Source organism: Nerophis ophidion, linkage group LG03 (genome assembly GCF_033978795.1).
Source record: "Nerophis ophidion isolate RoL-2023_Sa linkage group LG03, RoL_Noph_v1.0, whole genome shotgun sequence".
NCBI lineage: Eukaryota > Metazoa > Chordata > Actinopteri > Syngnathiformes > Syngnathidae > Nerophis > Nerophis ophidion.
Genome location: NC_084613.1, coordinates 83,621,224 through 83,634,976, shown reverse-complemented (window position 1 = coordinate 83,634,976; position 13,753 = coordinate 83,621,224). Strand labels below are relative to the sequence as shown.

At 44.1% G+C, this 13,753-nt stretch overlaps 1 protein-coding gene across 3 annotated transcripts in view; it reads right to left on the bottom strand.

Annotated features, from left to right (window-relative positions):
* rps6ka5 (ribosomal protein S6 kinase, polypeptide 5) overlaps positions 1 to 13,753 on the bottom strand; it is a 79,485-nt gene that overhangs the window by 16,785 nt on the left and 48,947 nt on the right. For all 3 annotated transcript variants that reach the window (XM_061896240.1, XM_061896238.1, XM_061896239.1), the window contains 2 exons: positions 6,788 to 6,921; positions 6,621 to 6,714 (listed from right to left, as the gene is read on the bottom strand). In XM_061896240.1, coding sequence (XP_061752224.1) covers positions 6,621 to 6,714; positions 6,788 to 6,921 — 228 coding nt within the window. The remainder of the gene's footprint in view (positions 1 to 6,620; positions 6,715 to 6,787; positions 6,922 to 13,753) is intronic.

Genomic DNA, 13,753 nt, shown 5'->3' with positions numbered 1-13,753 from the left:
GGGAGGAGTTTCGATTTGAAAAAGGTGACGGGTTTTCACAAAACTTTTATTTTGAAGGGGCAATTTTTAACTTCCTGTTGATTTTTGCCGAACGATGTCAATTATCGAAATGTAGGTCTAAGTGAGACCTTGATAGAAGTTTTTGTTTCATGTGTTTCCGGCATTCCTACCGGAAGTTACAAGCAGTTTTGTCTGAGTTTTCTTCCTGGAAGCAGTTTTTTCTGTGCTAGAGCGCAATTTTGAGTTTTATAAAAAAAAAATTTCATTAGATTGCAATTTCTGCCAGTCCTGATGTGTGTGCCAAGTTTGGTGAGATTTGAAGCATTTTAAGGGGGTCAAATTGCAGCTCAAAGAGGCAAAAATAGCATTTTTTGTGAAAATTTTGCTTTGAACGAGTTTTTGCAAAATTTCTGGTGATTTTGGGTACAGACGTTTTTTATTGGAAATGTAGGTCTAAGTCAGACCTACACAGAGGTTTTTGTTTCATGTCTCTACGACATTCCTAACGGAAGTTACAAGCAGTCTGTTTTTTTTTTCCTTTCCAAGTACTATACACTACATTTTGAAGGGAAATTATTGCAACTTACCATATTTTTTTTACATTTTAGTTTTTAAAAAAATCTACTAATAAAATGCTTTTAAAAAATGGAGTAGTAATAGTATTCACTGTTAGAAGCCGCCCTCTGGGGCCAAACATAACTGCCATGTGACTTTGACACCTCTGCTCTATACACAACTCTGATACAGCCTACACAATACTGCCCTCTAGTGTCTTGGAAGAGTGTTGGTAGAGTGGCCGTGCCAGCAACTTGAGGGGTGCCGGTTCGATTCCCGCTTCCGCCATCCTAGTCACTGCCGTTGTGTCCTTGGGCAAGACACTTTACCCACCTGCTCCCGGCGCCACCCACACTGGTTTGAATGTAACTTAGATATTGGGTTTCACTATGTAAACCGCTTTGAGTCACTAGAGAAAAGCGCTATATAAATATAATTCGCATTGTAAATAGAACCAAAAAGTTCTATTTTGGTTTCATCCGACCACATGACATTCTCCCAATCCTCTGCTGTATCATCCATGTATTCATTTTGGTATAAACTCAACTTGTCGTGTTTGGAGGAAGAAGAATACATGGGCTTAGGAACACTTCAGAAAACCACTGTCAGTAAATACAGTTGGTCGCTACATCTGTAAGTGCAAGTTAAAGCTCTATTATGCAAAGCGAAAGCCATTTATCAACAACATCCAGAAAGGCCGTTGGCTTCTCTGGGCCAAAGATCATCTAAGATGGACTGATGCAAAGTGGAAAACGTTTTCTGTGGTCTGACGAGTCCACATTTCAAATTGTATTTGGAAATATTCGATATTGTGTCATCCGGACCAAAGGGGAAGAGAACCATCCAGACTGTTATCGACGCAAAGTTGAAAAGGCAGCATCTGTGATGGTATGGGGGTGCATTAGTGCCCAAGGCATGGGTAACTTACACATCTGTGAAGGCACCATTAATGCTGAAAGGTACATACAGGTTTTGGAACAACATATGCCATCTAAGCGCCGTCTTTTTCATGGACGCCCCTGCTTATTTCAACAAGACAATGCCAAGCCACATTCAGCACATGTAACAACAGCGTGGCTTTGTAAAAAAAAAAAAGAGCACGGGTACTTTCCTGGCCCGCCTGTAGTCCAGACATGTCTCCCATCGAAAATGTGTGGCGCGTTATGAAGCGTAAAATACGACAGCGGAGACCTCCAAACACGACGAGTTGAGTTCATACCAAAATGGATACTTGGATGATACAGCAGACGATTGGGAGAATGTCATGTGGTCAGATGAAACCAAAATAGAACTTTTTGGTATAAACTCAACTCGTCGTGTTTGGAGGAAGAAGAATACTGAGTTGCATCCCAAGAACACCATACCTACTGTGAAGCATGGGGGTGGAAACATCATGCTTTGGGGCTGTTTTTCGGCTAAGGGGACAGGACGATTGATCCGTGTTAAGGAAAGAATGAATGGGGCCATGTATCGTGAGATTTTGAGCCAAAACCTCCTTTGAATGGTTGACCAAATACTTATTTTCCACCACAAATAAATTCTTTAAAATTCCTACAATGTAAATTCCTGGATTTTTTTTCCACATTCTGTCTCTCACAGTTGAAGTGTACCTATGATGAACATTACAGAACTCTGTCATCATTTTAAGTGGGAGAACTTGCACAATCGCTGGATGACTAAATACTCTTTTGCCCCACTGTATATATTTATATACACAACATGTGTCATTTTGGGGTCCTCATACACATAATAGTATGTTGAAGTACTGTACGTCTGACTATGGTAGCCGTAATGTGCTGACAATCTATCGTAGCCAATGTGAGAATGAGATATTAAAGGCCTACTGAAATGAGATGTTCTTATTTAAACGGGGATAGCAGGTCCATTCTATGTGTCATACTTGATCATTTCGCCATATTTTTGCTGAAAGGATTTAGTAGAGAACATGGACGATAAAGTTTGCAACTTTTGGCCGCTAATAAAAAAGCCTTGCCTGTACCGGAAGTAGCAGACGATGTGCGCGTGACATCACGGGTTGTGGAGCTCCTCACATCTGAACATTGTTTACAATCATGGCCACCAGCAGCGAGAGCGATTCGGACCGAGAAAGCGACAATTTCCCCATTAATTTGAGCGAGGATGAAAGATTTGTGGATGAGGAAAGTGAGAGTGAAGGACTACTAAAAACAATTAAAAATAGATTTAAAAAAAAAAAAACTAGACGGCAGAGCGATTCAGATGTTATAAGACAAATTTATCAATCAATCAATGTTTACTTATATAGCCCTAAATCACTAGTGTCTCAAAGGGCTGCACAAACCACTACGACATCCTCGGTAGACCCACATAAGGGCAAGGAAAACTCACACACAGTGGGACGTCGGTGACAATGATGACTATGAGAACCTTGGAGAGGAGGAAAGCAATGGATGTCGAGCGGGTCTAACATGATACTGTCAAAGTTCAATCCATAATGGATCCAACACAAACAAGGAATTTACTAAGATAATTCTGGAAAATCCCTTATCTGTATATTGTGTCACTAGTGTTTTAAAGTTTTAGTCAAAGTCAGAGGGGTGTGGCGACCGCCAGTGTCTCTGAGGGAAGCCACGTTTCTCAACGAGGCGTTGGGGCCGGGCTGAGATTATTATTTTTTTCGTCCTCCACGGTGGAAGCATCCCACGTTCGGGGGCAGCCGGTCGGAGGAGGCAAGAGAGTCCGCAGCTGCCTCTTTGACAGGTGCAGGAGGAACGACGCAAGGTCTCCGCTCATGTCTATGGTAAGAGCCGACTTATTAGCACCATTTTCTCACCGAAACCTGCCGACTTATTAGCCCACTTTTCTCACCGAAACCTGCCGGTTGACATGTGGTAGCGAACCATGTTCGCTTGACCGCTCTGTTCCATAGTAAAGCTTCACCGTCATCTTTCGGGAATGTAAACAATGAAACACCGGCTGTGTTTGTGTTGCTAAAGGCGGCCGCAATACACCGCTTCCCACCTACAGCTTTCTTCTTTGACGTCTCCATTATTAATTGAACAAATTGCAAAAGATTCAGCAACACAGATGTCCAGAATACTGTGTAATTATGCGATTAAAGCAGACGACATAGCTGGGATCGGGGCTGGAACACAATCCATGATGTCACGCGCACGCGTCATCGTACCGCGACGTTTTCAACAGGATACTTCGCGCGAAATTTAAAATTGCAATTTAGTAAACTAAAAAGGCCGTATTGGCATGTGTTGCAATGTTAATATTTCATCATTGATATATAAACTATCAGACTGCATGGTCGCTAGTAGTGAGTATCAGTAGGCTTTTAAGTGTTCTTTTTTAATCCATAGTCATGTTTTAAGCAGCTGGTATTTCTCGTGACCGCCTTGCTTTTATCTTATGTCCGCTAGTAAACTCTTTGTTTTGTCTGAAGGGCTCCTGTTTGTGGGCTCACAGAGCTGTTTTAGCCAGTTCCTTATGTGTTTTGAAGAAGCAGCTGCGCTCCTTTCTGGGCGAGAGGGGCCGTTTTCGCTCTACATAAGGTGACTCTTTTTGTTTGGATTCAGACCTCGCTTGCTGATGCTATTGTCGCATTGTAAGGGCTGGTCTCCTGAAGGTTCAGTAAAACGTGGTATTGTACCATTCTGTCTCTGAGGGGGGGGGGGGGGGGGGGGTGTTTCAACATATATGTCATCCAAAAGAATTTGGGATTGACCGGTGTGTTTTATTCCCTGAGAGGAAGACTCGTCGCGCGCAACATTTAACAAAGTCGTACGTCAACATTTTGCCAGATTCTTGAGCGCTGTGTGTAATATTCTATATTCTCAATGAAACACCAAAGCTTTGGTGTTGCTCGCTTCATTTATTGAACAGGCGCCTCATCTCAAAACTTTGTCTTTGAATTAATTTCCGGGGAGCAGACAAAAGATGTCTTTGATCTTACCAATCAAAAGGCTTGTAAAACTCCACTGTGCAGGATGGGAAGCGACATGGTGTCGATTTCTTTGATGTATTTTAATCCACAGGAAGATTTTTGTCTTGACCCGAGATCTACAATGCGGCGAGGAAGCAGGGCTTGACCCCCACTCCAGGCACCTGTTCTTTGAACTGTTTTGTGACCAAAGGCAGCGGCGGTTTACGACCCCCGCCCTATAGAAAAAGCTGTTGCCATGTAATCAGGGAAAGTCCAAATAAAAGAGGAATCGTAAAATATTTTACTAGATCGTGATGGGAGACTGTACAAAGAGTACAGTCCAGACGTTTCTCCTCAATTGAGCCCAATTGAATTCTGTATCTGTTTCATTCCTTGCTTCTTGTCTTGTTTAATAAATATCATCAGTGTTTGAACCTGACAGATTTAAGCATTCAAAAAAATATGTATGTTATTTTCAAAATGTTTATGACTAAGACCCTTACGGGTTCCTGGGATTAAACTTGAAAAAAGCTCAAAGGGTTAAATGGGTTATACTCATATTTACTTACGACCCCCGCACCTTTAAAAACAGCTGTTGCCATGTAATCAGGGAAAGTCCAAATAAAAGATGATGTGTACAATCTTCCATCAGAGCGTGGTAGGACACTGTACAAGTGTACAAGGTGTACACGCTCTCCTCATTGAGCCAAATTTAATTCAGTCTCTGTTTGATTCCTTGCTTCTTTGTCAGGCTTGTCCCTGACAGTGTGGCCATGTTTTAGTTTTTCCTGTCTTTGTTTCCTGTCAGCGCTCTTATTTTGTCTGTTCCCTGTCTTTCTCCCTCAACAGCGGCTGATCGGCACCTGAACACACCTGGTGTTAATCAGCCCACTCCTATTTTTACCTGTTTTGTCCTCCAGATGGTGGATTATTGTCGCTCCTACCGGTTGTTTGTCACCACTACCTGTCAATGTCATTAATACTTTGTTGTAGCTGCGTCTACTTTTGTTCACTCTGCTCATGCCATAGTTCCGTGGTGTCACAGTAAGTGTTTTGTTCATAGCCTAGTTTGTTATCCGCCTTTTGTTTGTACCTTTTTAAATTAAATGCCTGCCTCTTTCTCTGCACCTTGGGGTTCGCCAACAACAAACTCTGACATTTGTCTGTTTAATAGATGTCATCAGTGTTTCAACCTGACTACGCCGGTCCACCTGCAGGCCACACGTATCTCTTATGTGTGACACTAGTCCAACGGTAGGGAACCTATGGCTGTTAAAAATAATGTTCAAAACATAAAAGTCATGCATTTTTAGTCCATCCATCCGTTTACTACCGCACCTGTTCAAGAAGTTGCGTTAAGAAGTTATTTATTTATTATTGGTTAGTGTGGGGCTTGTCCCCCTGGGGGTTCTTCAGACCACCAAGCACCGACATGAGAGCCCGTTTCAGGGTTACACTATTGTTTTATTTTTAAATAAGTCTCTCGGTTGCTTTCCAGAAATTCTATTTTTCTCTTTCGTTCTCGCTCGCGCTCTGGCTCCAGCCCCAACCCCGTCTCTCCTCCTGGCTGCTGCTTATAACAGAGCGACAAGGTGATTAGATAACAAGGCTCAGGTGGGCCATCTACGCAGCTCTCGCTGATTTCGAGGACCGGTCCTGGCACACCGCAGTTCGCTGCAGGCCCGCGGGCCACGCCCCCCTCCACAGTTAGCTTCAGAATAACAATGTTATTACAAAGAATAAGAAACCTGTTATACTCTAGAAATGTTGGTCTTACTTAAAAATGCACGCGTTTAGTTGTGTTCAGTGTTAAAAAAAATATGATATGGCTCTTACGGAAATACATTTTAAAATATTTGGCTTTTTTGGCTCTCTCAGCCAAAAAGGTTCCCGACCCCTGCACTAGTCATTACATCATGTACCAAATAAAATTGCTTCAAGCTTGGTAAACACAACCACTATATATGTTTGAGAAAATGTAAGAATTTTAAGTGTGCCTTGTAGTCCCAAAAATACGGTACTTAGATGTACAGGAAAATAAGTTGTTGGATTTTTAAATGCAAATATCTGGACTGCTTTTTGAGACAGTGTTGATTAAAAATCTCTCAGGCTTAGTTCCTTTCCAGGGGACATAATGAGGCTGTGGCAAGCATACCTGGTCGTGGTATATTTCGTGCAGCTTGACGATGTTGGGGTGACCGTCGCAGAGCTTCAGGGCGGCTATTTCCCGCTGAGTCTGCGCCTCCATCCTGCAACATAACCGGTTTTTGTGCAAATCCTGGAAGTGATTAAAAAACAAGTGTTTTCAGCCGGACTTTGTACCGTTTGCTGACTATTTTCACGGCGTATTTCTGCCCGGTCTTCTTGTGCGTGCAGGGCCTGCAGATGGAGAAGCTCCCCTCTCCGAGAGCGCTGTCCTTCAGGTCCATCTCGTAGCCGATGTAGAAAGGAGAGTCCTGCGGGAGCCAAGTAGGGAAGACATTTCATTAAGAGTACAAGACCTTTGAATATTTAGCACTTTTAAAGCGCCATTAGGTCAGGGGTGCCCACACTTTTTCTGCAGGACAGCTACTTTTCAATTGACCAACTCGATAATCAATCAATCAATCAATCAATGTTTACTTATATAGCCCTAAATCACTAGTGTCTCAAAGGGCTGCACAAACCACTACGACATCCTCGGTAGGCCCACATAAGGGCAAGGAAAACTCACACCCAGTGGGACGTCGGTGACAATGATGACTATGAGAAACCTTGGAGAGGAGGAAAGCAATGGATGTCGAGCGGGTCTAACATGATACTGTGAAAGTTCAATCCATAATGGATCCAACACAGTCGCGAGAGTCCAGTCCAAAGCGGATCCAACACAGCAGCGAGAGTCCCGTTCACAGCAGAGCCAGCAGGAAACCATCCCAAGCGGAGGCGGATCAGCAGCGCAGAGATGTCCCCAGCCGATACACAGGCGAGCAGTACATGGCCACCGGATCGGACCGGACCCCCCTCCACAAGGGAGAGTGGGACATAGGAGAAAAAGAAAAGAAACGGCAGATCAACTGGTCTAAAAAGGGAGTCTATTTAAAGGCTAGAGTATACAAATGAGTTTTAAGGTGAGACTTAAATGCTTCTACTGAGGTGGCATCTCGAACTGTTACCGGGAGGGCATTCCAGAGTACTGGAGCCCGAAATGAAAACGCTCTATAGCCCGCAGACTTTTTTTGGGCTTTGGGAATCACTAATAAGCCGGAGTCTTTTGAACGCAGATTTCTTGCGTTTCAAATTGGCCATTGCATGCTTACATTTTTCCGTGTGCAGCCCTCTGTGGAAAAAGTTTGGACACCCCTGACTTACTACTAAAAGACGAGTTGTCTAGTATGGGGCGGTATAGCTCGGTTGGTAGAGCTGCCGTGCCAGCAGCTTGAGGGTTGCAGGTTCGATTCCCGCTTCCGCCAACCTAGTCACTGCCGTTGTGTCCTTGGGCAAGACACTTTACCCACCTGCTCCCAATGACACCCACACTGCTTTAAATGTAACTTAGATATTGGGTTTCACTATGTAAAGCGCTTTGAGTCACTAGAGAAAATGCGCTATATAAATATCATTTACTACTATGTTCACTATTTTATTTTAGGATTAAATAACAATAATAAACATATGTTTAATGTACTTTAGATTTTTTGTTAAAATAAAGGCAATAATTTTTATTTTTCTGGGCCCCTTTATTTAGAATGGAAATATATTTTGGTACCGGTACCAAAATATTGGTAACTGTGAAGTCTTCCCTAAAGGAGTGTTCACACTTCCAGGTGACTTCAGAAAACATTTGACTTTGCAACCGTCTATTTTGGCGCCGTGTGGCTACATAGTGGTGGGACTTAGCACTAAAACAAGGACAAACAAGAGGGTACAAACAAAAGGCGCGCACAAGGCGGAGAACAAACTTGGCTATGAACAAGAACTAGCACAAAGGCTAACTGTGGACTAGAAACAAAAACACTTACTGTGATACGAAGGAACTACGACAGGGGTGTCAAACTCAAATACAAAGTGGGCCAAAATTCTAAACAGAACAAAGCCGCGGGCCAAAGTTGAACAACATAACCTTTTAATAGGGACCCAAACAAGTTTTGCATTGAATATTGAACAAGCAAGGCTTATATAACTTTATAGTGACATGCAAAATTGAGTTTTGTTGGTAGCGGTGGTGTATATTGTAGTGTCCCGGAAGAGTTAATGCCGCAAGGGGTTCTGAGTATTTGTTCTGTTGTGTTTATGTTGTGTTACGGTGCGGATGTTCCCCCAAAATGTGTCTGTCATTCTTGTTTGGTGTGGGTTCACAGTGTGGCGCATATTTGTAAAAGTTGTTTTTACGGCCACCCTCAGTGTGACCTGTATAGCTGTTGACCAAGTATGCCTTGCATTCACTTGTGTGTGTGTGTAGAAGCCGGATATATAACGTGACTGGGCCGGCACGCTGTTTGTATGGAGGAAAAGCGGACGTGACGACAGGTTGTAGAGGATGCTAATAGCAGTACCTTTAAGGCACGCCCCCCAATATTGTTGTCCGGGTGGAAATTCGGGAGAATGGTTGCCCCGGGAGATTTTTTTAGCGTCGTGTGGCGACATAGTGGTGGGACTTATTCGTTTCCACGACCGCAGTCACATCGGTTTCATATCTAATTTCTTTTATCAGAAGAGGACTGGGTCGGATTTGAAAAATGCGGAATTGTTCCGCTCATGTGGACATCAAACTGTCACATGGTTTTGTTGACGAACCCCAAGATGCAGAGAAGGCGGCAGGCATTGTGCAGGTAAAACATGTTTTAATTTAACACTAAAACAAGAACAAACACAAGGGTACAAACAAAAGGCGCGCACAAGGCGGAGAACAAACTTGGCTATGAACAAAAGCTAGCACAAAGGCTAACTGTAGACTAGAAACAAAAACACTTACTGTGACACGAAGGAACTATGTATGACATGAGCAGAGTGAACAGAGGTAGACACAACTACAACGATAAGTATTAATCACATTGACAGGCTCTACGCAGGGGCAAGGGGGGCAGAGCCCCCTTAAATAAATGTCTTGCCCCCTCAAATCAAAATTTGAGGAAGCAAATTTTAATAAACTCACAAAATTACTACATTACAAGTTGACAAAATGATCTGCACTAGCGGAAAAATACGCCGAAAAAGGGACACACACGATATAGTAGTGTCGGCTTCCCTCTCCTCCCTCCCTCCGCTGTGCGTGTATTCAACATTCCACAGGCTGCGCAGCAGACACACACCCCTCAGCCCTCAGTAAACATCCAATCACTGTTGCAGTATGAAAGTAAAAGAAAAGGAAAAGTTGTCTACATTTATCATACACTTGTTAGGATGGGTGTATTTGTGTAGTCTTATCCGTCATAAACACGTTTATCGTCGCGGACTTTCGGTGCTACGGAGTTCCTTTTTTTTTTTTTTTCTTTTTACAACTTGACGAGAGCAGTGACAGCGGAGGCTCTGAGCAGCAGTGGTTTGGAAGGCAGAGAGCCTCCACTGTCCCTGTAACAAGCTACAAGTCATTTATCATGCTGTTAATGAGGGTAAAAATGAAACATAAGGTATTAGGAGTCCTCCTCTGCTGTCCTCTGTTCAGAGCGGAGTCCCTAGCAACGGCCCGTTTTACTTAGCAACAGTCTGGCAATCGACTGCAGGAATTCTTTTTCTGTAGTTTTTCTTGTAATTCTACATAGTCAACCTTTAATGTTTCAATCTACATTTTGCAATAAACAAATTATAAGTTTCATTTGATATGACCAAGACACCTAAAAACAAAAACACAGCCGTTTTCATCAATTTACAAGCAAGTGGGCAACACACACACATTGGAGTCAATGAATTTTGTGCCCACGTTCTGTTTTATAAATTAGTTTGAGATTATTTTTTATCATTATTCATCAGACTACCTTTCAGTTTTGTAAATATCGACTGTAGTCTGTGAAGTCCTACTTTGGGTCTACATTTATTTGAGAGTTAGGCCATCCAGTTAGGATAAATGTTATGTTGTTGGTTGATAAAATCTGGATGAAGGATGTTTTATTCTATTTTATTCATTTATTTTTATTTTTCAGTTCCCCCCCGTGAGGGATTGCCACCTTATTGTGGTCAGGGGGGTTTGCGTGCCTCAGTGACCGTAAGAGCTATACCAGCAGGAGCTTAGTTTTCAGGTGGGACACCCAAGTTGGACAGGTCTGCAGGTAGAGGCCTGACAAAGTGCAATCCACTACTCCAGGTTGGGGTAAAGACCCCATAGCTAAAGACCCATTTCCATGAAGAAAGCATCGTTACTATAAGAGCTATACCAGCAGGAGCTTAATTTTCAGGTGGGACACCCAATTTGGACAGGTCTGCAGGTAGAGGCCTGACAAAGTGCAATCCACTACTCCAGGTTGGGGTAAAGACCCCATAGCTAAAGACCCATTTCCATGAAGAAAGCATCGTTACTATAAGAGCTATACCAGCAGGAGCTTAGTCTTCAGGTGGGACACCCAAGTTGGACAGGTCTGCAGGTAGAGGCCTGACAAAGTGAAATCCACTACTCAAGGTTGGGGTAAAGACCCCATAGCTAAAGACCCATTTCCATGAAGAAAGCATCGTTACTATAAGAGCTATACCAGCAGGAGCTTAGTCTTCAGGTGGGACACCCAAGTTGGACAGGTCTGCAGGTAGAGGCCTGACAAAGTGCAATCCACTACTCCAGGTTGTGGTAAAGACCCCATAGCTAAAGACCCATTTCCATGAAGAAAGCATCGTTACTATAAGAGCTATACCAGCAGGAGCTTAGTCTTCAGGTGGGACACCCAAGTTGGACAGGTCTGCAGGTAGAGGCCTGACAAAGTGCAATCCACTACTCCAGGTTGGGGTAAAGACCCCATAGCTAAAGACCCATTTCCATGAAGAAAGCATCGTTACTATAAGAGCTATACCAGCAGGAGCTTAGTCTTCAGGTGGGACACCCAAGTTGGACAGGTCTGCAGGTAGAGGCCTGACAAAGTGCAATCCACTACTCCAGGTTGGGGTAAAGACCCCATAGCTAAAGACCCATTTCCATGAAGAAAGCATCGTTACTATAAGAGCTATACCAGCAGGAGCTTAGTCTTCAGGTGGGACACCCAAGTTGGACAGGTCTGCAGGTAGAGGCCTGACAAAGTGCAATCCACTACTCCAGGTTGGGGTAAAGACCCCATAGCTAAAGACCCATTTCCATGAAGAAAGCATCGTTACTATAAGAGCTATACCAGCAGGAGCTTAGTCTTCAGGTGGGACACCCAAGTTGGACAGGTCTGCAGGGAGAGGCCTGACAAAGTGCAATCCACTACTCCAGGTTGGGGTAAAGACCCCATAGCTAAAGACCCATTTCCATGAAGAAAGCATCTTTACTATAAGAGCTATACCAGCAGGAGCTTAGTCTTCAGGTGGGACACCCAAGTTGGACAGGTCTGCAGGTAGAGGCCTGACAAAGTGCAATCCACTACTCCAGGTTGGGGTAAAGACCCCCTAGCTAAAGACCCATTTCCATGAAGAAAGCATCGTTACTATAAGAGCTATACCAGCAGGAGCTTAGTCTTCAGGTGGGACACCCAAGCTGGACAGGTCTGAAGGTAGAGGCCTGACAAAGTGAAATCCACTACTCCAGGTTGGGGTAAAGACCCCATAGCTAAAGACCCATTTCCATGAAGAAAGCATCGTTACTATAAGAGCTATACCAGCAGGAGCTCAGTCTTCAGGTGGGACCCCCAAGTTGGACAGGTCTGAAGGTAGAGGCCTGACAAAGTGCAATCCACTACTCCAGGTTGGGGTAAAGACCCCATAGCTAAAGACCCATTTCCATGAAGAAAGCATCGTTACTATAAGAGCTAAACCAGCAGGAGCTTAGTCTTCAGGTGGGACACCCAAGTTGGACAGGTCTGAAGGTAGAGGCCTGACAAAGTGCAATCCACTACTCCAGGTTGGGGTAAAGACCCCATAGCTAAAGACCCATTTCCATGAAGAAAGCATCGTTACTATAAGAGCTATACCAGCAGGAGCTTAGTCTTCAGGTGGGACACCCAAGTTGGACAGGTCTGCAGGTAGAGGCCTGACAAAGTGCAATCCACTACTCCAGGTTGGGGTAAAGACCCCATAGCTAAAGACCCATTTCCATGAAGAAAGCATCGTTACTATAAGAGCTATACCAGCAGGAGCTTAGTCTTCAGGTGGGACACCCAAGTTGGACAGGTCTGCAGGTAGAGGCCTGACAAAGTGCAATCCACTACTCCAGGTTGGGGTAAAGACCCCATAGCTAAAGACCCATTTCCATGAAGAAAGCATCGTTACTATAAGAGCTATACCAGCAGGAGCTTAGTCTTCAGGTGGGACACCCAAGTTGGACAGGTCTGCAGGTAGAGGCCTGACAAAGTGCAATCCACTACTCCAGGTTGGGGTAAAGACCCCATAGCTAAAGACCCATTTCCATGAAGAAAGCATCGTTACTATAAGAGCTATACCAGCAGGAGCTTAGTCTTCAGGTGGGACACCCAAGTTGGACAGGTCTGCAGGTAGAGGCCTGACAAAGTGCAATCCACTACTCCAGGTTGGGGTAAAGACCCCATAGCTAAAGACCCATTTCCATGAAGAAAGCATCGTTACTATAAGAGCTATACCAGCAGGAGCTTAGTCTTCAGGTGGGACACCCAAGTTGGACAGGTCTGCAGGTAGAGGCCTGACAAAGTGCAATCCACTACTCCAGGTTGGGGTAAAGACCCCATAGCTAAAGACCCATTTCCATGAAGAAAGCATCGTTACTATAAGAGCTATACCAGCAGGAGCTTAGTCTTCAGGTGGGACACCCAAGTTGGACAGGTCTGCAGGTAGAGGCCTGACAAAGTGCAATCCACTACTCCAGGTTGGGGTAAAGACCCCATAGCTAAAGACCCATTTCCATGAAGAAAGCATCGTTACTATAAGAGCTATACCAGCAGGAGCTTAGTCTTCAGGTGGGACACCCAAGTTGGACAGGTCTGCAGGTAGAGGCCTGACAAAGTGCAATCCACTACTCCAGGTTGGGGTAAAGACCCCATAGCTAAAGACCCATTTCCATGAAGAAAGCATCGTTACTATAAGAGCTATACCAGCAGGAGCTTAGTCTTCAGGTGGGACACCCAAGTTGGACAGGTCTGAAGGTAGAGGCCTGACAAAATGCAATCCACTACTCCAGGTTGGGGTAAAGACCCCATAGCTAAAGACCCATTTCCATGAAGAAAG